This window comes from Gavialis gangeticus, unplaced genomic scaffold (assembly GCF_001723915.1).
Source record: "Gavialis gangeticus isolate Ggan-Ray unplaced genomic scaffold, GavGan_comp1, whole genome shotgun sequence".
In the NCBI taxonomy this organism is placed as follows: domain Eukaryota; kingdom Metazoa; phylum Chordata; order Crocodylia; family Gavialidae; genus Gavialis; species Gavialis gangeticus.
Window position 1 is genome coordinate 12583152 of NW_017728997.1, and position 24765 is coordinate 12607916.

At 43.5% G+C, this 24765-nt stretch overlaps 1 protein-coding gene across 1 annotated transcript in view; it reads right to left on the bottom strand.

Moving 5' to 3' along the window:
• Nucleotides 1–703: 703 nt before the first annotated feature.
• FAM19A1 (family with sequence similarity 19 member A1, C-C motif chemokine like) overlaps nt 704–24765 on the bottom strand; it is a 388227-nt gene continuing 364165 nt past the window's right edge. Inside the window, exons 4-5 of the mRNA XM_019504792.1 lie at nt 6970–7094; nt 704–1619 (exon numbers count right to left, since the gene is read on the bottom strand). Coding sequence (XP_019360337.1) covers nt 1602–1619; nt 6970–7094 — 143 coding nt within the window. The 3' untranslated portion in view covers nt 704–1601. The remainder of the gene's footprint in view (nt 1620–6969; nt 7095–24765) is intronic.

Sequence of the window (24765 nt, forward strand, 5' to 3'; positions counted from 1 at the left end):
TGTAGGTTACCGTTCCCCGTTTTCACTCTGCACTGGATTAAAACTGATTAGCAAGCCCTTGGGGGCTTTGTGAGAGAGAGGTAAGTCAGGTGAAAGGAAATTGGAAATGTTAAAGAAGAGAAGTTGGACTGGTGGGGAGGGGGAAAAAAAAAAGGTCTGAACTTTTGTACTCTTCAGGTTGGCAGCACTGGAAGGACCGAAGGCTAGCCTTGATGCAGGTTGGCAAGCGCTTTTCCGCCCAAATACGCCTGCTAAGATCAATGGGGATCCTCACATTCACAAACACAACGTGGGCTTTCACACTTTTCCCCTTAGCTTTTTATTCCTATCCTCATTGTTCGCGAGGGCCTGCCTACACAGAGAGCTGCAGCGATTTAACCAAAAAGTGGTTATTTAAAACAATTTTGTTAACTGGTTCCAAACTTATGATTTCAGTTTAAGATTGCCTTATTTCAGTTAAGCTTAAGCTGATTAGTGGCAGGGATAAACCAAACCAAAATAAAAGTGCCCAACCAGGTTTCAACGCATTTAATGAAACGACTGCAAATTTGTATGTAGAAAGGGCTACGAGCTATAGCAACTTGCTCCTTTAGGAAGAATCAAGCTGTAGGCCAAAACCTGACGCTTCTCGAAGCAACTGTTAAAAACCAAAAGAAGCTCTTGTTCTGAAGAATTAGTGAGCAAACAATGCAAAACTCTGGAGTTAGTAATCGGGTTTTTACTATAGTCTATACCAGCTATACAAAGTCTGTAGACATTGCACGTACAGAACATCCTCAATAAGGAGGGAGCCCCCAAACTCTGCCAAAGAAACTCTGAATACATACTGTACTTTACTTGACAGGTGTCCTTCTCTTCTTCATGGAATATCTAATAGCTCTAAAAATATTTTCTTGGAAGAGGATAGAATCATCACTGTTATATATCAATTAAGTATAAAGTATGGTTATGTAAGCAAAGCCAGCATGCTAGTATTGCACAAGGGGGAAAAAAGCCTCCAGAATACAAGAAAAAGTAAGAATGCAATTCCTCCAATATCCCGTTGGAAAAAAAGAAAGGAAGCTCCCGATGATGCCTCGGTAGGCGTCTTAGCTCTAGGTGTCCTCAGACTGCAGCAGGTTTGCTTTCCCCTTTTTACTGCCATATTTCTCTCTGAAACTGGTAGGCGTCTTCCAGGCCGTTACAAAAAAAATGTATACTACAGCAGCTGCAGCAAAGTGTGGTACTATTCAGTTTCTTGAAGATTGAGGCTTTATTTCAAAATATCATATATTTATATATTTATATATACTTTTAAATAGTATAAACGGTAGATCCGATTGCGTCCATACTTTGTAGTCACGAAAACTTTACCAAAAGTACCATTTTCTTCGGGTTTTTTGTTGTTGTTTGTTTTTCCATTTCTGTTGTCAAAAATCTGGGACATTACTTCCACAGAAGATTTTTATTTCAGACAGTAAAGCCACTGTTATTATGTGGTAAACAGTCAAAAGTGCAAATAAGAAATCCATTTGGCTTGTAAATGTTGAGATGGTTTAAACTTTTAATGTTTTGTCCTCTAAATCAGCGGTGCTTTCATTGCATCCATCCAGAAGACTCTGTTAGGTTCTTGGGTGAATCTGCAAGCAATGACATACAATATATTATGAGATGAAAAACGGGCTGCAATTCGAGCCTGCTGGTGATATGCGGCTCTGCCAAGAAGCTCTTTGAGGCTGTGGACAGACATATCTTTAAACTGCTTTAAACCAAGGAGCGCTTGCCACTGAGGAGCGCCTATCGGCTATTCCAATGTAACTGTTACTGCTGTCTGCTCCTATGCCTGGATAAATGGAACAAATCACTTTAACTGTTAATAAAACCAGGGTTCAAGTTGCAATAGTTTCACTCTGCTTCTGCTGCTATAGGGGCAGACAGATGTAACAGTTATAGCAGGACTTCTTATAATGGCACAATCTAATGCCAGTGCAACTGTTATATGTGTCCACATTCTGCGTTCGGTGCCTTGATTCTTGGCCCATCATGCTCTGAGAAGATGAAGGAGTCAATATGTTCAGCTTGTGAAAGCACACGGGAGTAAAGAGCTTCTCCCACAGCCCTTGAATGACTGCCCTTTGGAGTGGCGTGGATTTACAGAGAAAGCCACGTAATGGGCGGCCTAAATTACAAGAGACAGCAAACTACTAGGAACTGTGAGCAGGTATTTCCTCTGGAGAGAAGATGGCTTATCCATTCCTAAGGGCATAATAGGCTGTGGAGAGATTATTATTTATAAGAAACACTATAGAGTTGATTTAGCTGAGCAAACTACAGATGCCAGGATGCTGGAGACTGAGGGCTTGAAAGCAACTTTGGAGGGAGAGGTCCCCGGGGTTTGTCTGCCATATCCTGGGGGTTTGAGGGTGCAGCTGGAGTGGGTGGTCAGAGAGGTCCCTGCTAGGGTGCCCTGTCACCACAATGTGGGCATATACTGCAGGGGAACAGCCGCTACTTTTCAGGGCTTTTATGACTCTGAATTACGAAGGCCTTGCCAGGAGCTGAAATATTTAGTCATCTTTGAGGGGGGTTGGGAAACCCCCCTTTTTGTTTGCCCATCTGAATAAACAAAGGGGCCAAACTTCCTCCGTCAGTGAAGCCAGTAGCAAAACTTTCCTTGACATGAATAGACTCAGTCGCTAGATCAGGAGGAAAAAAATATTAGCAAAACAGCAGACTGAATGATGAGCTGCAGCAGCAACTCTCTTCACCGGAGATATTTACTGTCTTGTGCTCTTTGCACTACTTCAAAGTGACCTCTTAATTAGAACGGCAGCTACTAGAAAAGCAAAGGGCATCGGTGCTCTAAATAGAAATGTCATCAGAGACACGATCCACCATATTAACCTGTTCAAACAGTTAAAAAAATCTAAGTTTTTTTTTTACCGTTCCCTTCCACACACACACGCACTCAAGTCCCATTTTCTGCTCTCCTGGTTTAGCATTGACAAATGAACCCTGCTGGGCTGTCTCTCACACGAGGTAAGGGAATGCTTTTCTCTTTCTCCTGCTGCGACTATCAGCCCCGTCAGTGAAAGAGCTGAACATGCTGTGGGATTCAAGGTGCAAAAGACCGTCACAGCCGAAGTGCTGTTGCATCACTTGGCAAACCAGTGGGAAATGTTAGCAGATCTTTCCCTCCTAGTAGTCAGGAGATGATATGAAAATAAGGTGCCTTGGATTCAAGATAGTGATGTGAAGTGTCATTTTATTGGTTATAGAGAGGGGGAGACAGACTCAGGAGACCTGGGTTTTATTCCCAGTTCACCCACTGAATGGCAGGGTAACCATGGGCAAGACACTTAAGGGCAATGCACTTAAGTTTCCCCCATTTGTAAAAGGAGGATAAGAACTCGGTGTGCGTTTGCAAAGCACTGTGAGGAGCATCATACAAATGCAAAGCAGCATTATTAACATAGATTATAGTGAACATCAGGCAATTTGTTGCATCACATGCACATGGGGTGGGGGTCACGCCTGGTATGCATGGCAAACTAAAGGCCCCCTCTGAATTACTTATCACGGGGACACTGCAGCACAGCATGGTTGATGGCAGTAGGGTGTGAGCCACCAACTCTGGGTGCGTCTTAGGTAGGGGCAGGCAATTATTTTGGGTGGAGGGCCGTTTACTGGGTTTTGGGAAGCCATCGAGGGCTGCATGACAGGCAGCCGGGGGCAGATAAATATTAAGTTTCTAAACTTTTTAGGGGCCCTGCAGGCCAGACAGAATGGCTGCATGCGGCCCACGGGCCATATTTTGCCCACCCCTGATCTTGGGTCATAAGGTGATATGGAAAGCTGCAATGTTAAGGGGTCCTGGGGGTCTCTAGCTAGTGTTCCAGCCCAGAAAACAGCAGCCCTGCTCACTGGCCCTGAGGAAGGAGGGCAATTTTCACCTCGCACCCCCCACCATCTGCCTAACTAGAATTCCACCATTTTACCATGTGACCTGATAGCAAGGCCCCCGATCCTCGGGCGAAGGAAGAGGAGAGCTTAAAAACTTTCCAAATAACCTGTCAAACTCAAGCTGATGTTAGAGCGAGTGGAGAGAGAGAAAAATGAGAGTAAAGCAAGACCAAAACCTCAATTAGAAATGATTTCTCTCCAATGTTCAGTCAACCGCTCTATCAACAGACTATCAATAAGTCAACTGTCAACAGTCCTTTAAGTCTTGGGCTTGAAGACTTTAATTACTAAACCATGGTAAAAGTGAAAGGGATAAAGTCAACTATGCATGCAAAAAGAAGGAGCATAAGCTTTACCATAGTGGTCAGTACAGTGGTCCAGCTAGTCCAGTATCTTGGCATAGACAGTGCTCAGGGGGTGTGTCTACACATGCAGTTAATGTGCCTGAATTTTCTTTGCAGAATTGGGACCCTCCTGATCCGGACTTTGGGGAATTGGGACCCTCCCGATCCCCACATGGCTGGCAGGCAGTGTCCTGACCCAAGCTCCACATGGCTGGGATGCAGCAATACCAGCCACTGGGACAGCTCTCTTGGCCATATCAGGGCAGGTCTCGATCCCCATATGGCGGGCGGACAGTTGCCTCTGCACCAGCGCAGCTCCTCCCCTGCATCAAGGCTTGGCCAAACAGCAAGGGACCTCCTGCTCCAGTGTCTATGCATGCATTACTGTGCAGTACCTAATGTGGCATTAATTTGGTACCTGTATTTCCTGGTATTACTAAGTGGCGCATTAGCCTAATTTACTGTGCAGTAAGTCCTGCGCATGTGTAGACAGTGACGGTTTACTGCATATTAGGTTAGACTGATGCGCAGTAAAGCATTTTGTGTAGACGCACCCAGTAGCGGCCACTACAGAGGAAGGAGTAAACGTCTGTGGATAATGTATTAGGGGGGAAATTCCTTCTTTCCTAGTAGAAACAAAAAAAAAAAAAATGTTTTTTCTTCTCTAAAGCAAAACCTTTATTTCCATACTTTAATCCTACCTAATACAATGGTGGATGTTTTCATGGTCAGACCACCAGCTGTCTTGCACTCCCTCCCAACGTGCTCTTTTGCGTACAGAGTGGATCTGCAGCAAAACTGTTTAGGACCCACAATGACCTATGCTAGGCTTTTTGCTAACCATCATGGATACACCTGTCCAGCTTGTGATGATTCTTTTGGTGTGCACACTTTGGAATATATGCAAACAAATACACATGGGATATGACAGCATGCAACCCTCACTCAGCTGGTCTTGGACAATATATTACTATAGTGTATCTTTTGCTTATATATTCTAAAATGACACTGAGCTTTATACTATACAAAAATCCTATTCTGATGGGTTGTTTTGGGTTTTTTTTTTGCTGAATAAGGCTCAGTGGAGGGAATTTATGCAAAGTTTCAATAATCCCAAAAGATATGCAGGATTTATGTTTAGAAGATTTAAGAGAGTTGCTAAGCATATCATACCACTGAGGCTTTACCAAATTGTGTTGAGTAACAATATTGTAAAGAAACAAAGCAAAATGCTACTGGAAGTAGCACTAAAAGATATCCCACACTAACTAATTAAAATAATGCCTATGGGCAAATGACAGAAGTATTTTTTTCATTTCTGAACACTCACCTCTGTAGGTATTTAATTTAAATGAAATACAGTAATGCATACTGAGTAGATTAGATCATACATCTGAATATGAATGGAACAGCTACGTTTCTAGCAATATTATTACTCACCACTGGTTCATATGATACTGGATGATAGAGTTGAGGACATAACAAATTCATATAAAACCTAATTAATTTCCCAAATTATGATCTGCAAGACAGACTTCAGGATTCCAGAGGCGTTATGTTATTAGTGTTGTTTTTGTGCTAGGTTTTTTTAAATATGTAAATGACAAAGTTTTAAAATCCATCTGCATATTGCTTGTGAATTTTTAATATCCCTTTAATATCACTTTCCCCTTTCTGAAATTTCTGATTCACTGGGGAAAAAGTTAGTGCTCTGAAAAATAGTATGCAAATGGTGTTTTCATTCTCCCCTACAGTGATTTGCTATATCCAAGTGCTATTTCCGTTACAAACAGGCAAGTTGCAAGCATGGGGTAGCTCTTACCTATGTCACCCTGCAAATAGCTGGAGGAAGAAATTGTGATGCAGAGAGCCACCGTGTCCCCCTCTGCTTCCTTGGTTGCCCTGGGTGTGGGAGGCTGACTTGCAGCAGACCTTTTTAAGGCACTCATTGACTTTTCTTGCAGGGAAAGTTGCTTATGTGTCTATTTGAATGATTTATTTAAACTTGGTGACCTCCCTGGAGGCCAACAAGAACTGTCCTGGAGGATATCGCTTGGGGAAACTGCTTGCATGTTCATCTCAGGGTAAGACCCTATAGAGAGGAGCAATATAGTTCAAAAGCCATAAGGCTTTTGAAGGGAAGCCAATGGGCTGAAATCATCATCCTCAAGGCGAGACCCTGGGGCAGAGCAGACTTCTCTCTGTAGGCTGGAGACAGGGAGGAGAGAAGTAGAGGGGACCACGGGACAGCGCAGCTACTGCAGCCTCTTAGAGGAAGAGGGCAAGTGGGACACGGGGGCAAGGGGAGTCGGTGGGATGATGTGATGTGCTAGCCTGCAGTGGCTGAGGACTGAAGCGGATGACCCAGGAGGTCTGTTCACTCCTTTGTTCTTGTCTTTCCCCAAACAAGTCTGCTGACGGGACTCCAAGCTACTTCTTGAAGGCAATGATATTAAGAAAGGGACACGATGATTCAGTAGGGCCGGGATGCCAGTCTGAACACCAGAGGTTAGCTGAGGATCCTGAGCCTTGGGATGAATTAAGTAGTGAACACAAGTGATGACTCCTGGAAAGCAATGTGCTTTCCAGTTGCCGCAGTGGCTCGAAAATGCCACAGGTGTTTGTTGCAAGAGCAAGCGAGCCCCTTCCCTGTTAAAGGTGTATGACTGGAAACAGGACTTACTCTGGTGGTCTTGATCTTATTGCCGGTTGCACACATCCATCCAGAATTATCAGGCAGCGTCTTACACTCTTCCCCCTCTAGGCACGGCTCCATCTCACACCACCATTTCCCGATCACTATCGAAGCTAAAAAGGAATGGACAAGATTGATAACTTCATCCGGGTGCATCACAGTGAGACGCCTGGTTCAGTCAAACTATGATATGCCAAAATCCCACGGAAGAGGATGAGTTTCCATTACAAGTCCTCCAGATCTAATGTAATGGTTATGAAGCCATTATTTGTACTGCATCTCCTATTAGGAGACATTTTTGGTGACATAATATTGCTTTGCATAGGCTCATAGCCTGTATGGCACCTGTTTTCTATTATGTCCCAAGACTGCGGTTAATAGTCTGACATGAAATGCAATTTCCCATCATAGAAGAATTCTACCACTCCAGCTGCTGCTCTATTTTTTATGTGTAGCTGTCCAGGGCCCATAGGTGTATCATTTGTTTTCAGTGTGTTTAGCATTTATCAGCATTCCTATAAAACGGCAGTTCATTAGGTACAAAATACAGCAGTAATGGATAGAATAATTGGATTCCACCTCAATGCTTATGGTCTGCTTATTACATCTACATATAATTCCTCATACCCAACCTCCATGTATCATTATCAGTATTTTCCAATAGCAACTAAATGAGTCCTATTGAAAAGAGACGGAACCAGAGGGATGTACCTGTCCCAGGGCTGAAGTTGAAGGATGTTGGATATGGTTTGTTCTGGAATTGCAACCAGTTACTAAAGACATAGATCGACGAGACTTCCTTTCCCATCACATGGCCCAAATCACCCCCTGAGCCAAATGCAGGCACCTCTTCAGAAATACCTCATGTCTTATCCCTTCCTGTACCGCCTTCAGATGCTGTATAAATGCTACACATTCATTCCCCGATCAAACCGCAGAGGGACTAGAAGACCCTGTTATGACTCAAGAACATCAAGCAAAGAGCCACGGACAGTGAGCAGTGTTATGGGGCCAGACTTAGAAGTATTTCCTATCATTCATATATTTGTTTTATTGACTTTAACCTTAACTTTCAATTTCCGAATGTTTATCATCTTTAATAACCATAGTGCTCTAATGTTGTCTGGTGTTAATTGATGTGGATGTATTTACAACCTTGAGTGTATCTTAATGAAGGTTTTTGCCTGGGAGTTGGTATCTGTGTCTAACCTTAACTGTATCTTAATGACATTTTTGGCCTATGGATTTTGATAAGGTTTAGCTGACCTTGCAAATTAAAAGTAGTTGGTGCATGAGTTGTTCCATCCTCCGTTTTTTTTTTCCCCTGGCAAGAATTAATTTCTTGGTTGCACTCATAATGCTTAAGCATCAAAACCCTTCATAAGAAGTACAGATATTTAACTCACTGCTGCCTCCCAGCATGACAGTGGTAAATGTTTAAGTCTGTGTCCGTGCATAGCATATGTTTAAAATGTGAGGTTAATTTAGCTTAGAAGGTTTTAGGAGATACTCGTAAGCTACGGCCATATCAGATCATTTTGGATGCAAAATACGGAGTCCGGTTTATGCTTACACGGGTGTTTTATAACCAAATGTCCAAACTAGTTGGTTTAATGCCATACCACAGAGATGCAGCTGTGTATCTGTTACCACTGAGAAAAATAAACAGACCAAAACCTAACCCCCAAACTCAAACTATTTAAAACATTATTAGACATAAGAAATATTTGAATAACTGTCTTTTCCCTCTCATTGAGCTCTAATGGGCCTCCTTCGTTGATGCACCACCGAAGATCAGACAACATTTTGCCTCCTATACTAGACCCAGCTGCATTTCTTGTCCTTGACAGAGGGCTCCAAGGCCAGAGATGATGGGCTTGTGGGGAAAAAGATAATCCAGCGCATCTCTGATCCAGAAGAAAACCCAGTAAAATGAGGAAGATTTGATTAGAATATTAAGGAAAATGCCAGACTTGACTGCCACCCAGCCCAGGCAATGTCTGCCAGGAATGGAAGAGGATGGTGTTAGGAAATTAGGGTTATGGTGAGAGCCAGAAAACATGAATTGGAGGCTTCAGGGATATGTTAGTGGAAGGCAGGCAGATGCTGAGCGAGTTCGAGAAGGCTCTGGCTGGGCTGGAGGTGGCTGGGACCTGTGTGAACACAAAAGTTTTCAATACATTTTGATTTGCATGAATTCCCCTCCCTTTTGAAGAGGTCGGGACGGTCTGACCCAGATCTTCAGAAGTTTGCTCATCACAGCCACCTCTACAGAGCTATGCCAGCCGCATGGCTCTATTGTCCCTATGTATGCCGCCTCCAAACCACCCAATCTTCCAGCCCTACTGCTCCACTTCTTGATCGCTGGGAAAAGGGACAATCTGATTTCACCTCCAAGGGGGAAATTGCCTTTTTCCAGTGCCATTGCAATGCAGCATTTTGTCACTGGTTTTCCAAGGAGGCACATGAAAAATGAACTACTGCCAGCAGGGTCAGCCTTCAGTAACTCTGCATTCTTCTGACAGCCTCCTACCTAATTCCCTGCTCTTCTTAATGATTCCTCGCCTTTCTGACCAAGCTTCCTTTGCAGCCGGCTAACAAATAGGACCCTGTGTGTGTGTGCGCGCGCGCGCGTGCATGTCTGCATATGCACATCCTGCGCCCGTGTGCACATGACATCTAAAGGAGCATATTAATATATCCAAATGGAAGAGGCTGGCTAGGCCATAAAAAATTATCCTGCTAATCATAGTAATGAATTTAAATAATCCAAGACAAAACAATGCCACTTCTCCAAAAGTTAAACTGATTTCTGTACAGAGCTGTTAATAAAAAAATCTGCAAAACAACAATGCTGGTTTACACTGTCCATTGCAATCCTGTGAATAATCTACATATGAATTAATCGAGAACTTCCTGTATTATTGTTCCTAAAATTCCTCCTGGTCTAGAATGTAATTCCTAATGGTAGCTGAAGGATCCCAGGTCCTTTTCCATTCCAGAGCATGTTAAGCAACATGTTTGGCCACACTAATCTGGTCTTCTATCACCCAGATGAGAAAGCAGTGCCAAGTCCTGAATGTGGAATCGCCTGTCCAAAGAATAACTATTCCACGAAGGACGGGGCTTTCAGTTGCCATGTTTTCTTGCAACGCAGGAAACAGGCATCTGGTCCTTGTATGCCTCCAGGTCTGAAGAAAGGCACTGAAGAGTTGGAAAAAATTACTTAAGTTATCCATGGTATCATTCATCTTTCCTCTTGCAGATTATTGCAAATATTTATCAGACAGCACATCAGCTGTCTTTACATACCAAATTGAAAGCTTCCTTATACATGTGTTTATGAGGTAGCCTAACGATGCTATTAGCCTATCATTCTCAGATAGCTTACGAATGTTACTAACGGTGGGAAAAAAAATGAACAAAATGCTCTCCGCCCGGCCAGAAAACATGCATGGAGTGAATGCCCACACCAGTAGTAACTGGAACAATAACTACAGAAATATTTATCCCTAGACGCATTAAAAAAAAAAGAAAATGAAGAAAGGGACCCACACTAATTGCTACATGTGAGAAAAAAAATCTCAGTGATATGATTTCAAATGGAGAGAGAGTAATTGCTACTTCATATGGGAGAGGAGGGCAAGAGACCCAGAAAAAAAGAGGTGCTTGCTTGATACTGGGTGCTATATCGCTACCTGTTAAGGGGCAAGTCTGAAACACTGTGAAAAAAATGCTTTCAAGAGGCACCAAAAAGTGGACATCCCTCACCAGAGGCATAGCTAGCACTTCTCGCGTCCTGGGCAGAGATGATGCTGAGTGGCAGTGGGTGGTGTAGAGGGCTATGGGATTCTGCTGGTGCCCCCATTACATTTGTGCCTGGGGCTGGTGCCCAGCTCACCCTGCCCCACTTCCACCACTGGCACCTACTCGGGTTTAGACAAGTTCTCCAAAGCTTCACTGGATATCTTCCCAATAATAATTAACCCTCCCCAGGGTGGGTGGTGATTTTAGGAAAGTTCTTCTATTTCTAGTCTCATCTGAAGTGTGGTGGACAGGTTCCTAATTGAAAAGGACAGTAGAGAGATAATAATGAAGTATTGTTACTACTTCCAGTACTACCATGTGGGTCAAACTGCTTCCAACCCCACCCCCCAAGAGTCTTGTAATAAAACTTAGGAGTTAAGAGACTGCTATAAAGGCGTAAGGAATAGCTCTTCCCATACTCTGCTACCCACAGCTTCCAAAAGTGTTGTTATACAGCTAAATATTTATATGTTGCATCTCTGAATTTTTTACTCAATGGCACATTGTTGCAGAGACTTTCGGTGCCAAATTGCGATGCTTTAGGTCCCGCTGGAAGTCTGCTACTCTTGATGGCAGCTTGTCTTCTGGGTGCTTGCCGGTCTTTACTCTTCTGCTTGATTTCCAAGTTGTACTCTCACAACTCACTTCAAAGAGGCAGCTTTTGCTTTGTGATGAACCAAGGGGGTTTACTAGTTAACTCTGACTGCGACTTGCTATATTCGTCGGAGCAAGTTATCCAAGCAAGAGAATGCAGGTTGACACTGTTTAGCCTGCCCCACTCAGACATCTGTTCAAGTGTTTGTGTGCATGTATGTGAGAGAGAGAGAACTATTAAAATTAAGATGCTTGTCCTCTATATTTCAGGCTTCACGAGTTTTGGGGAGCCCCTGCATTTCCACTGTACTGACTACTGAGGTCACAATTAGAGTCACAGATTTAGGTTTTAACTTTAGTCACCAGGCACAGAACAACGTCATGGATTTTGGATGTTCACATCATGCTGAACTAGAAGCTCAACATGCTCTTGCATGTTTCTCGCTGTGTTCTTTGCCAGCATCTGGGGAATACATCAAACACAGCTGTTTTTCATGCAAGACTAATTTTTCAGAGCCTTTAGCTGTTGGGGGTATGGAGTGAAATCAGTTATGATACACAAGGAGCCTTGGCTTTTGCTGCCTTATCTTTTTTTTCTTTTGTTAAGATGGAAATAGTTCATTTCTGATTTTTTTTTTCCCCCAAAGGAAAAGAAATCCTTTATGGAAAGTTAAAAAAAACATGTAACCACATAATGAACACTGTTGGTTGGAGAATGGATATTGTTTGTGAAAAACCTTAAACTGTAAGCTGTTTGGGGCAGGGAACATCTCTTTGTTTCGTATTTGCATAGCACCTCCACTATTGGGTCTTGGTACATGAATGGCTGTCGTTTCTAATGACTATTACTATAAAAATAACAAGTAAAGAATATTATTTCCACTTTGAATTTCATGATCAAATACATTCCCTCAAGGCAGAAAAGACACAGAGAACACCACAAAATTATCTAGTTTGAGGTCAAAAGCATACAAAAATACCAGGGGTTACATTTCTTTCAGTAGAAACCCTAAATGTAATCAGGTATGACTTGTATTCAGCCCATGTTTGAAAAAGAGATACAGGGTGTGTCTACACGTGCATTTATTCTGGTTTAAATTTACTGTGCAGTAAGTTACTGTGCAGTAAGCAGGAATAGGCTCGTGTCTACACATGTAGGCATTAAAGTGCATTAATGCTGCGTGGACTGACTTGGGACTAAAGACTAAGTAAAGCGGGTTACCGCACAGCAACTAATTGGGCATAAATTTGATACCTGCATGAAGCAGGTACCAAATTTACCCTCAAGCCAGCATAAGTTGCCGTATTTACTGTGCACTATGCATGTGCACATGTAGATGTGTGCCTATACTGCGCAGTAATTTTGGTTACTGCGCAGTAAATGCACACATGTAGACACACCCACAGGGTCTTTTTGTCAAAGCTGGCAACAAAGCATTGCCCAGTTTTGCAAGTTGCTATGAAATTTATTGCTGCTCTTGGCTTTGTGTTTAGCCACCAAGTCACAGCAGTGAGTAGCAAGGGGTGTACAGGAGGAGGTCTGGAAGACAGATCCAAAAGTACTTAGATTTATTCTTGCTATTTGATGGGAAGCATAAAAAACTGCAAGCAATTGCAGGCATAATTTCCCTTAACTTTCTTGTGCCACAGTTTAGGAAATTGCTTTTAAAAATGCCTCAGTCACCGAACACAATGAGACTTAATTAAAGTTTGCAAAGAGCTCGTGAAAACATGAGCCTTACAGAAGGGCAAAGCATTATTATATGTTTTGGTTTCTTTTTACAACTGTTTTGAGAGGACACGTTACATAACAGGCATCCAAAATTGATTCTCAGTTTGCTACTGTAAAGCTACAAGCAGCAATCTACCACTTTATACCTTCGATAGAGTAAAGGCATTTTGTTTTTACACAGGGAAAAGAAAATATTAAAATATGCCTCCTCCTGATCATAGGTATCAAGTTACTCCAGAAAGTAACGGGCAGAGAGGTAGCTTGCAAACCAGTATGGCAATCTCTGCAGTAATGGGAAAGTTGCCGTGTAAGTGTAAGGCATTCCATTTTAATCTAGCTCCCACTAGAGCAGATTGATATAAATAAAATTTAAATAGAGAACACATTTCAGATGCCAGCAGTGAAAAAGACTTTGTCAGCCTAATGAAAAGATATCAATTTTCTCTACTTTATTCAATAAATTGAGAGTCATTTTCTAAATGGATTAGATTAAAGGAAAGTTCAAACTCCCAGTGAGAGACTCTTGCCACTTGAGCCAACGGAAATAGCACAGGGGTAGCTAAAACCTTTTAGATGGTTTCACTTCTGTAAAAATTGATACAAACTGGAATAGGAGTATCTGTAACCCTGTGCTCACCTATCCCTTAAAAACCAAAATCTCAGAGAATTGAATGAGACAAACAGTTTCTCTTATTGTATTATAATGTCATGGGGTGCAAAGCAAATAGCAGGACTGGGGACGCGACAATCCTAGGAGGAGGAGAAGGCTGGAATGAAAGAATACAGCATCTCGAGCATTATATATTTCAAAACTAGATACTGAGATACAATTTATTCTGGGAGATGTACAGGCTGATAAGTTAAGGAATAAAAATACAAAACAAAAGATTTCAGGTTGAATAACACTGCCTAGTAGAAGTAGAGGATGTTTTCTGCTGGGAGTTCAGCAAGCTATCTGCTTTAATTCAATCTAACTCAATTTTAGAGACATCAATCTAATGCTCATGCAGCGTAATACTTTGTAGCCTTTGATAACAGATTGCTGGTGATACTGGAGAGACCAATATTTCCCCATGTTTAAAATAAAAGCCTACTGCAATCATTGATGACAATTTAGCAAATGATGGCTCAGATCTCTGTAATTGCCTCAGATTCATGTTTACTTTATTAATTTAATTTTAAAAAATTGTCCAGTCATTAAAGGGAGGCCAAACATATTAGTGTATTTTTAGAACTTTCTAATCTTTCCAATATCTCTGGGAGCTTGAATCTTGACTTCCATGACAGCAGAAAATTTAACCAACAGAGCAAAATAGACTGCTTTTTTGACTAGGACTCTGGCTGTTTTGTGCTATATTCAGCATCAAGAGTAGTGACGTGCATCCAGTGTCTGAAGAATATGGTATGCCACATTGAAATAAATTCTTAGGCAGGTTAGATTGGCTGGAAAAACAACTGCCGTCAACTGTAAATGTGAAGATCCGTAAGTAAGGTGTAAATTCAATAGCATGAAAGGACTCCTTAGTGGAAAAGCACTTAAGCTGCCCAGTTTTGAAGAGTTATCAAGCTGCAAAAGTGATAACTACAGACGTTACGGTTTTCTAGGTTTAACCTGGACTATAGCCGTCACTATATACACGTGGACATCTGTAGTCTGAATTAAAATTGGCTCTGATCCAAAATAACTAATCCTCATCAAACGAGGATTAAAGTTAATGCAGACTCGGGCAGTCTGAACTAGGCAACTGTATTAATTAACATGTATATACAGCAATATATACAGTATCTAGGGCTTGTTGTTGCTTGGTCCCACCACAAGGTATAGCAAGCGAGCACCGGTGCGTAGCCCTAACGTGCAGAAATGCAGGAAAACCTCCCTGATGGGCAATGATCGTCTATTAACCCTTAACTGGAACTGAAATTTGATTCGAACTGTGTGATGTGAATCAGTGAACATGGTTAGAAAATGGTGAGCAAGCCTACAAATGCCCTAGAGCAGAGTATTTCCCGTGCTTTCTGCCAGAGTAACAGCAACAGCCGCAGTGCTGTCTACAGTTGTGAGCAGTGGACTGGGAGCCAGGAATGCCTGAGGCCTTCCTAACCCAGCTCAGCCTTTGACTTTCTGCATTACTGTGGCTGAGCCACTTAACTGCTGCATCTCCAATTTGTGCATGTGCAACAATACAATTTGCCTGAATCGCATTATGTTTTCACAGTTATTTTCCCCAAATTGTTTCTTCTACCCCTGTGCCCGCTCATCTTTAGCCATCTGTTCCTCGTCTCCTTAGACTCTCTGGGGCATCCATTTGTTCTGTGTTGATACAGCAGCTAGCGCAGGATCCTAAGTAATGGCAATGCCAGTAATGAAAAATAAATCTTCCTTGTCCAGGAAACACAGTGCATTACTTCAGTGCATGCTTAACTCCAGCAAAGCAGTTCAACACACAGTTACATTGGAAATACATGCTTAAGACTGAATAAAGATGAGCCCACGGACTGGTGGCGGAGTGTAAAACTGCTTGGGTTTGTGAAGAATTTCTGGATCTCATCAAGTTCACTCTAGGCAGGGCTGTAAAGGGAAAGGGCTGGTTATATTAACGTCCTCATCCCCCCCGATACTGCATATTGTCAGGAATGAACATTGGTTAGACATATAGCTATAGGGCACCCTGGAAATGCATTCAGCCTGCTTCACTCAGCCGGTGTCATCTCCATGGTGAAGGAGGTGGTCTGCTGTGGAGCAAGGCAAATTTGCATTGGCTATTGAAAGAAAAATAAAAAACCTGAGAACCTGCGGGGAGGGAGAGGGGAAATCTTTTCTTTTAAAGGCCACTGCATGGGCTTTTAGGATCCTGAAGGAATCCAAACACTGCAGAAGGTTGCACCTTGTCAGCTGTATTAACCTGAGCTCCCAGGTTGGCTTGTAGACCTTTAGAGGTGGATACTTTTCTGGAACACCAACATAGAAAAAACCGACGAACTAATCTGAACCGAGTTTTCAAGTTGGATCAAAACCAAGCTCCCATCTCAAAAAGAATTTCCTTTTCATTTTTAGAAATTGCAACTTTGAAGAACACGCTTCCAGGTTGGTCAAGAGGGCTTAGCTTGAACCCCTGCAGCAGATTGCAGGTTGTGGTATCCTTAAAAGCCCGACAGCTTTTAAAAGCCTTTTGTGTATCCAGACTTACTTGAAAGAACACTTGTGTAGATGGATTACGTTGTACAAATGGTAAAAATTAAATATAAATCCGGGAAGCAATCTGGGGGGAAATGTTACTGAGAGCTACAGGAGCAGGTGGCATTGCCTTTTGCTGTGGCTTGTGCTCCTTAATTACTTTGGTGTTTTTGTAATCCCCACCCTGCCTTGACGCGGAGTGGGGTGCTGTGCTTCCTTAATGGCCTATCATTGTTTAGAGAACAAAGTTTTCCTAGGAAATAACTTTTATCAAAGGGGATGTTCAGGGTGCTTTTTTTCTTAAAGGGAAATACTGCCCACCACTTGACTCTTCTACACTTATAAAAGACTGCTTTTCTCCTGAGACTACTTATGCTATACTGAAAAGGGCAGCCACTTCTGGGGAGGAATGAGGAAAATATACCAGGGAACAGCACTGCTGCTGCATGGCGTTTGGGATCGAAAGAAATGAATTCAGTGTTTTTCAGTGTCTGCAGGGAAGTGTAGTTATCTAAATGGGATGCGTCCAGTTGAGTAGCCTCGGCCCTTGTTTTACAGATTGTATCAAAAACATAACCGAGCTGGTGATAATGGTCGTGTTACACCAAAGGTGAACTGAGTCCAGTGCTCCCTGCCGCATGACTTCACAGCCACCAGCACCGTCTTGCCTACCTCAACACCACTGAAAGAATAGGTAGAGGACCGACTCAAAGGGAAGGGCATCACTAAGGGATGCAATCGAGGCATCCCACCCGTTCTGAAATGAAAGCACATCTTTATTTCCATTAGTGCATGGTATTTGGGTGCTGCTTGTGTCATCAAGGTGCCCCAACTGGCAGAACCCTTAACATTGCATCTTGTTCACAGTGGGTACATCTACACGAGATGCTTACTTTGCATTAGCGTAATAACACCGTGCACTAGTGTGTCACAGCAAAAACCGTGCGAATAGCCTACTGCACAGCGTTATTAGGCTAACGCGTGGTAAGCATCACTAAATAACCATGTGCCTAGAGGTACTGTACACTTAGTACTTTATTAAAGAAGTACAAAACTAATGCGCAGTACCTAAGGCGTATTAATGAACATGCAGATGCGCCCAGTATATTGAAGGAACTACGGCAGTTATTCTGTCTAGTCCCAAAGGCAAAATCCCAAACATTTTTAAGGACAGCCTCTTGTTGCACCACCAAATGTTGAGCTACTATATTGCTGAAGCCAGAGCTGCGTAATTCAGCAGCTTGGTTTCTAATGCTTCATGCAAACTTTTACTTTGGCTTTGGTTCATGTGAGGTAAAATTCTGGACCGGGCAGGGATAATGAGCGTGCCACAAGAAGAGCTTTGCCATAGATTTAATGGGAGAAATCCTAGCTCTACTTCAGACAATAGAAGACCTTCAACGGGGCCAGAATTTCATCTGATGAGATTTACTGAGTGTTTTTAGTTTTAATGAAGAGTGAAGCTAACATACAGTGCCAGGCTCCAGAATGAAAGCACTGCACCTCTTATGCTTTTTACCCCCTCCACATAATGTATCAGTCCCTGGCCACTCAAAAAATGTGCGTTTCCATATCTTAAATCTTGTTCTAGTACGTTTATCACTTGCTAATATCGCACAACCCAGCCCTGGCTTTTGTGTCTATATTTTCCATCTTCCACTCGTCTCAAACATGATTGACGCATGCCTGCCTTTGATAGTTGTCTCATATTTAATATTTTAGTAAAAACTTCTCAACACAGAGATCTGGAAATATTCACGGAACAAAATTCACAGCAAGTCTCCAGGTCTCGAGACTTTTTTTTTTTTTTTTAGCTATCTGGGGCATGAAGAAAGGATAAATGTTAAATAATAAAAGAATGTGGGCAAAATCAATGAATTTGATTGATCAGTGTGATTGATTTGAAGTCAATGGCATTTTGCTATTCACTTTAACAGGCCCAGAATGTCACCCTGGTTTTTTTGGAAATCATGGTAGTTATGTGCAAAACAACACACAACCTACATACTGCTAAGATAAGCTAGCGTGTACAAATCAATGCCAGTACACACTGCCTTTATGGCTAGGGACAGAAATTAAACATAAACCAGTTCAAATATGTAAAACAACGGGCCGTGTCCAGATGTACATGGACATTTGGGTCCCCAGGGACAACTAGCGGCAGTACAAGGTGTGCCACATAAGTGCTGGCGCATCGCAAGTTACCCTGGGTGGGGTAGGGAAGTCTGGGGCCAGCACTGGGATGGGCTCAGCAGTCTTAACTGGGGTCCTGGGGGCCTCCTGAGGTTGCAACAGTGGGGATCCTGTCACATGGACCCTGGCCAGCCACAGAGTGTGGCTCTGGCTGGCCAGGTTCTGGCTTTGGGTGGTGCACGCTGCTCTGCTCCTTTTTTTTGCAGGTTTTTTTGATCCCTGGATATCCAGGCGTCAAAAACAACCCATCTGTGGTGCTCCCTTGTAGCATGGAGACCAACTGAACATGCAGTATGAGGCGCTGCAGCCACGCTTGTCTGAACATGACCCAGAAATTCAGTGCACATAGACCGTTTTCAAAATGGCCCAAACCAGTTTAAGATAAACCTGGATGGATGTAGTATCAGACTTAACTGATTTAGATTAAATTGGGTTATTGAACTTCTGTCCCAGACCCCCTCCAGATTCAAGTTAACTCACAGTCCCTCAGCATCCCAGCATTCTTTGCACCTCCCCACAACACTCCCCTCTTACAGGGTGGTCTGGCTAGTCTTGGCCCAAGCTTTCTGCTCCAACTGAGCAGGAAGGTGTGCTCCAGCACCCCCTGGCTTCTGGCCTGGGCCACTGCAGGCATGTGGCTGCATTTCTGGAACCAAAAGTGAATGTCTGCTCACTTGCTTATCAGTTCAATCTACACATCTTAGACTAACATGCAAAGATTGAATCAATTCAGCCTTGGGATTTTTGACTCCCTGTACTTAGCCGATGTCTGTGGTTGCACAGATGTTCAACGCTGCACTTAAGTAAACAGTGTGTGTCACCTAAAACAAACCCACTAATGATCTTCCAACCGTAAGTGAGACTACTGGAAATGTGACAGTGATCACACACAGAGATATAAAATGATCTGTGATGTTAATGATTAAATCTGTGATCCTGAAAAACAGAGCTCAAGGAAAATAAGATCTCATATGGACTGAGCAGTCCTGATACTGCTGGTTCTGGGTTTAGTTTTGAACTGAATCCAGTCTTTTTTGAGAAACGATACTAGAAGAGGCTGATAAAATATTTGTGCAGTTTAGCCGTGTTATTTAGACCCTATGTGAACTGCGTCTAGATGGCCTAGTGAATGCTTAATCTTATTGTTATATTTTTAATGAAATGGCAGTGAACTGCAGCATAATTATACTTTTTGGAAAGACAATAGGAAACTGCTCATAAATATTCACAGGCACATTTCAGGCCAGGGTTGAGAACTGGAGTGCCATCAAAGAAGAAAAATGCCTCCATGCAATGTTAATTTTTCATTAACAATAATTCATTAATAAAGTGAACGGATAGGGGAAAATAGGGAGAGACAAGAGATGAACTGTAACATGAAGAGGATCTGGGCACAGGGAGGTTTTTGGGTGGCCTAACGACATTATTCCAGTGGTGTTTTCTTGTAACAGAGGGAATAAATCACCCATCTCTGATGAATTGGTCTAATTCTGCTGCTGTTATGGAAACATTTGCTTACACAAACCATTACATACCAGGAAGTGACCAGGCTAAACCAAAGGGGTAATTACATGCCATCTCCCTTATGATGGTGGAAGTCAGTCAAGAGAACACCCAAGAGGCGCAATTACTGCTTTCTGCTCTGCAAACACGTGTGTTACAAACCAACAAACCCCAGTGATGGCCTGATCCAACTTGTAATGAAGAAGCTAGAAGGTGCTCATTAACTTCCACAGGTACCGGACCAGCCCCCTAATAAGTGCACAGTGAAATCCACTGCCTGCTCAGACTTTCCTCCAGGAAGCTGGGTCGAGTGAGGACTCGGTTGCACACTGCAGGGCTGGTCTCCGGCGTAAAAAGCCTGAATATGACATTTTGACTGAATTAGTTGCCTGAAACATAGCTGTAGAGCAAAGCACTCCATAAAAGGAAAGTGAATTAATTATATATATCTGTGATGCATTTATAAGGCATCACAGAGCATGCATAATGTATCAGTTAGTAATCAGTTATGAACATCAGCCCTCCCGTGCTTTTTTTGCATACACATTGTCTGTAATTTGCTCAGTGTTGATGCTCCTTGGTAGAAGGGAGTCCTCTAAATAAATAAACAACAATATCTTCCTTATTTCCACAGTGCAGTAAAATAATTAAGCATTATCAGTCAAGCTCAGTGGGAAATAATCTTCCATAATATGTACATGACATTTTTTTAGCCTAGTACATGCTTTTTTTGCCTGCAGGGAAACGTTTGATTTTTAGCTGGAGTCATTATATTGTTATAACTGTTTTTATGGCGCTATCAATACACAAGGTGTTTTATAATTAGAGGGCCTAATGCTGGGAGAAATTCTGATCTGGATTCAGGTTTAGACTGTTCCAAGGAGGCTTAGATCTGCGGTATGGGGCTAGGGCCCACCTCCATCCATACTCGGTAGGGGTTGTCGAACAAGGTACAGAATTGCTGCTAACAGAAATGAACATTCAAGGGAAAAAACAGAGATGCGTGTGAACAGTGCAGCATGCTTCACCAAACACATGGATTTCAAGGATTTTATAAAGGAGGGGTGAGGAGGGCCTTGGAGTATTTTAATTAGGTTGTTCCAACCATGCAGTGGGAAGAAATGTCATAAGCTGTCAAAGAAAAGCCTCAAACCTGGGTCTTCGGCCTGCCACCCTACACATGATCACTTAGGTTGGTCAAGCCTGACCAAAAGCCTCCAGCAAGACCAAGCCCTCCACACACTCCCTGTCACTGAAGTGGCTGGCTAGCGTCAGCCGACTCTTCACTTCCCCCATATAAACCCCTGAGTTGGAACAGGAAGTGTCTGGGCAATGGGGCAACATGTCCCAAGACTGCTTTGCTGCCTCCTTTGGCTTGCTCCTTGGCTTTGCTCTCTGTTTAATCTCTTGGCTTCAGCTCATCCCTGAACATCAGTCTTAGACCAATGTCCAGCCTTCCTGACCCAGTGCAACCTCTGATCCCTGTCCTGGTCAGTGCCTTGAGTGGCCCCAGACCTGGCCACCCACATCTCAGCCTGGCATAAGTAGAATAAAAGAATATTGGCTCAAAACACTTCTCAGTTGTGTGTGCATCCACTGGTTGTGAAGACCCATCAGTAGTAAGAATAACAGGACGGAGGGCTAAATTTCTCTCCTAGGAGACTTAGCACAGATTCTGGCCTGCATTTGAGTCTCTCAGGTTTGACATTGTGTATAAAATCACTCACCTAAGTCCTCATCTTTGGGTACATGCCTATGCTGCCAAATGAAGGTGCAACTATGAGGTGGAAAAGAGACACAAGTACCCTGCTGAGCTTGTCCAGGTTGTGGGAAAGCCCATGTTAAAGCCACTGCATACTAGATGACAGCGATGCTGGTCCCCTCCCCACACTGTCATTTTGCTGTGCCTATTTGCCCAAGGGCAAGTTCATGTTGCATCAGACAGTGGTTGGGAACAGCGCCATGAAAACACAGCTGCCCCCCACACCACCTCACGCTGGCCCAGCGCCATTCTGTCTCCTTTCTTGGGCACAACCAGCATGGTGCTAAGACTGGCCATATGATATTTCTTCAGAATAGGACACTTGCTGAGTAGATGTGAGGAGGCAGGATGTGCTTTCCTGGTAGGCCTCTCAATAACTCTCTGACAGGGTGGACATGCCCTGGGAATTAGATTAGTCTGATGTAAGAGGCAGCACATAGCCTCACTGCTCCAGGAGCAAAGCAGGGAATAGATAGTGATTCTGTGCATCTACACAAGATGCTTATAGGTGCATTAGCTTAAATGTAAGGCACATTAGGGTGTGTGAATCCTTAATGAGCTTTAAAAATGGCAATTTTGGGTTAAACACACCCAAATTTAATACCTGCAAATGCAGGTTATCAAATTTAGGCTCTAATAGTTAAAGCTCATTAACGTATGTATAGATGCATTAAAGTGCCTTAAGGTGGTGTGCGTGGACTGGCTTGGAACTAAAGTTATTCCCAAGTCAGTCCACATACAGCGCTAATGCACTTTAACACCTGCATGTGTAGATGTCTGTCTAAACATGCTCAAAACACATTAAGCTAATGCACATTAAATTTAGGCATGCATAAATGCATGTGTAGACATGCTCTGGGAGTCGGAATATTCCCCTGCCCACCCCTTGTGCTGGGGGGGAGCTAATTTACTACATTCCTTTTCATGTAGTATTTTATCCCCCACTGTGGCTGTTTACCTGTCTTGGGGTGAGATGGTTAGGTGCAGTTGGGTGGGTAGGTATAGGCCTATAAGGGCAGCAATATGAAATCCCATTGTACTCCAGGAGCAGTTGGATCCACCATTTATGGCTTCTCATAGCATCAGGGGATTTCTCTGACTGCATCTGCTCACCTAGTGAGTCTGGGCGGGTTGACCAATATGGCTGCCTGCCACCGAGGTCAGCTTTGTGTCGAGAACACCCAGCAAATACATATTTTTGTCCTTTCTAATAGCAATAACCCTGCCTAACTGGTTTGGTTATTATACTTCTCAGGTAGCTGAAGTCATCTGCAGCTGACCTAATGCCTCATAACACATTCTCGAAACATCCTCTTCCTCCAGCAATACCCTACCTGTTGTGTCCTGCTGCCTAATAAAAATGCACAAAAAATTTCACTGGGCAGATGTTTATGAAGAAGAATGGCAGGTCTTCATTATTTCATTGTTGGCCTGTTGTTTTTTGATTATCTGAAAGCACAGAGATTTGGGGGCAAAGTCCGACCTGCTGCAACTCCCTGAATGACAATGGTGCTATAGTCAGATACAACTGGCCCCTTGAGCTGATCGGAAGTCATTTTAGCCATAGAAACACATTATTAATGGGATGGTTAGAGCTTTCTGTGCTTTGGAAAATATTTTTACGGTAAGCAGGTGACAGGCCCTGAGCATTCTCACTGGCTGACAGGTTCAATTTACAGTGACAATCCTTGTGCCTTGTTCAGGCTTCGCATTACTGTGAAGCCGAACAGGAAAGTGCTAGGAAATATGGTGCTGGCTGCAGGGCATTAGCAAGGACAGTGAGATGGACTTCATAACCCTTCTTGTGCAATCGGTTCACTTAACTTGCAACAGCTTCTTCTGAGAACAGAGGCAAATTCAGTGCATTGAATGGTGCAAGCCCAGAATAAACAGGTCTCTTGTTCCTCTTGCCCACCAAGTGACAATCTTGCCTCCATAGACTATCACCTTCATAATTCAAAGCGAAGGCATTGGACACTGGCACTGACAGAAACCCGGTTTCTTTTTAGACGAGTGAGCACCACGTGCCAGCTATCTCACTGCAAAATCCTGACTGGTCGCAAAATACTTGAGGTTTTTGCTGCGACATAGGTATGTGAAGTCAGCACTATCATATGTTCTGCAAGTGGCTGACCTTGCCTAGTGTACCTCATGTATAATCATTGTGTCTTGTCTTCATTATGTCTTTTTTTTTAAAGTCAGCAAACAGGAATTCATTCATTATCTCTCAGTAAAAACATACCTTCGTGTCCACAGACACAGCACAAGATTACAGATTGAAGATCATAGGTAAAGAAATAATGGTCAGACCCATCGGCGCTGAGTACATGGGGGCCCAAGGGCCCTGGCCCTCCTCGGGAAGAGGCCTGCCCCAAATTGGGTGGGACAGTTCTGAAATGGGAATATCAAGTCTGGGTCCTGGGTTGCATGACTCTGGGACAGCATTTGTCCCAGATTCCCAGTGTTGTGCAGGGATCCGGGTTTTTTGTTCACCACAGGAAAAAAAAAATGAAATGGCAGGTTCCTCGTTGCAGGCTGGCTGAGTCCCAGCCTGCAAGAGGCTATGGGGAGCAAGATGCAGGGGGTGCCATATGCATGTGTGCACATGCACACATGAATATGGGCCAGAATATAGCCCCCAGAAGTGGTAGAGAGCAGCTGCCCCTGCTGCCTGCATATACATCTATGCAGGGGTGCAGCTTGAGACCCCCATGGTGCATGGGGCCCAGGGCCATGGCAAGAAGCAGGACAGAGCCATGGGCGGCTCATCCAGGGGATGGGGGGGGTGCTGTCTCCCTGCTGCTGTGCACCCCCTGGAGAGGACATGTGGGGGGACACATGCCCCCCAGATTTGGAGGTGTATGTGGGCTGCTCACCGCAGTTTTGAGGCTCCCTGCCCTGCTTCCCTCTCCCTGGAAGCCCTGCACTGCCATGGAGAGGTGCCCCCTGCCCTCCCAGCAGCAGTGTGGAGTTGTGGCCCACTTGCTGCCAGGTGGGCAGGGGGCACCTCGCCATAGC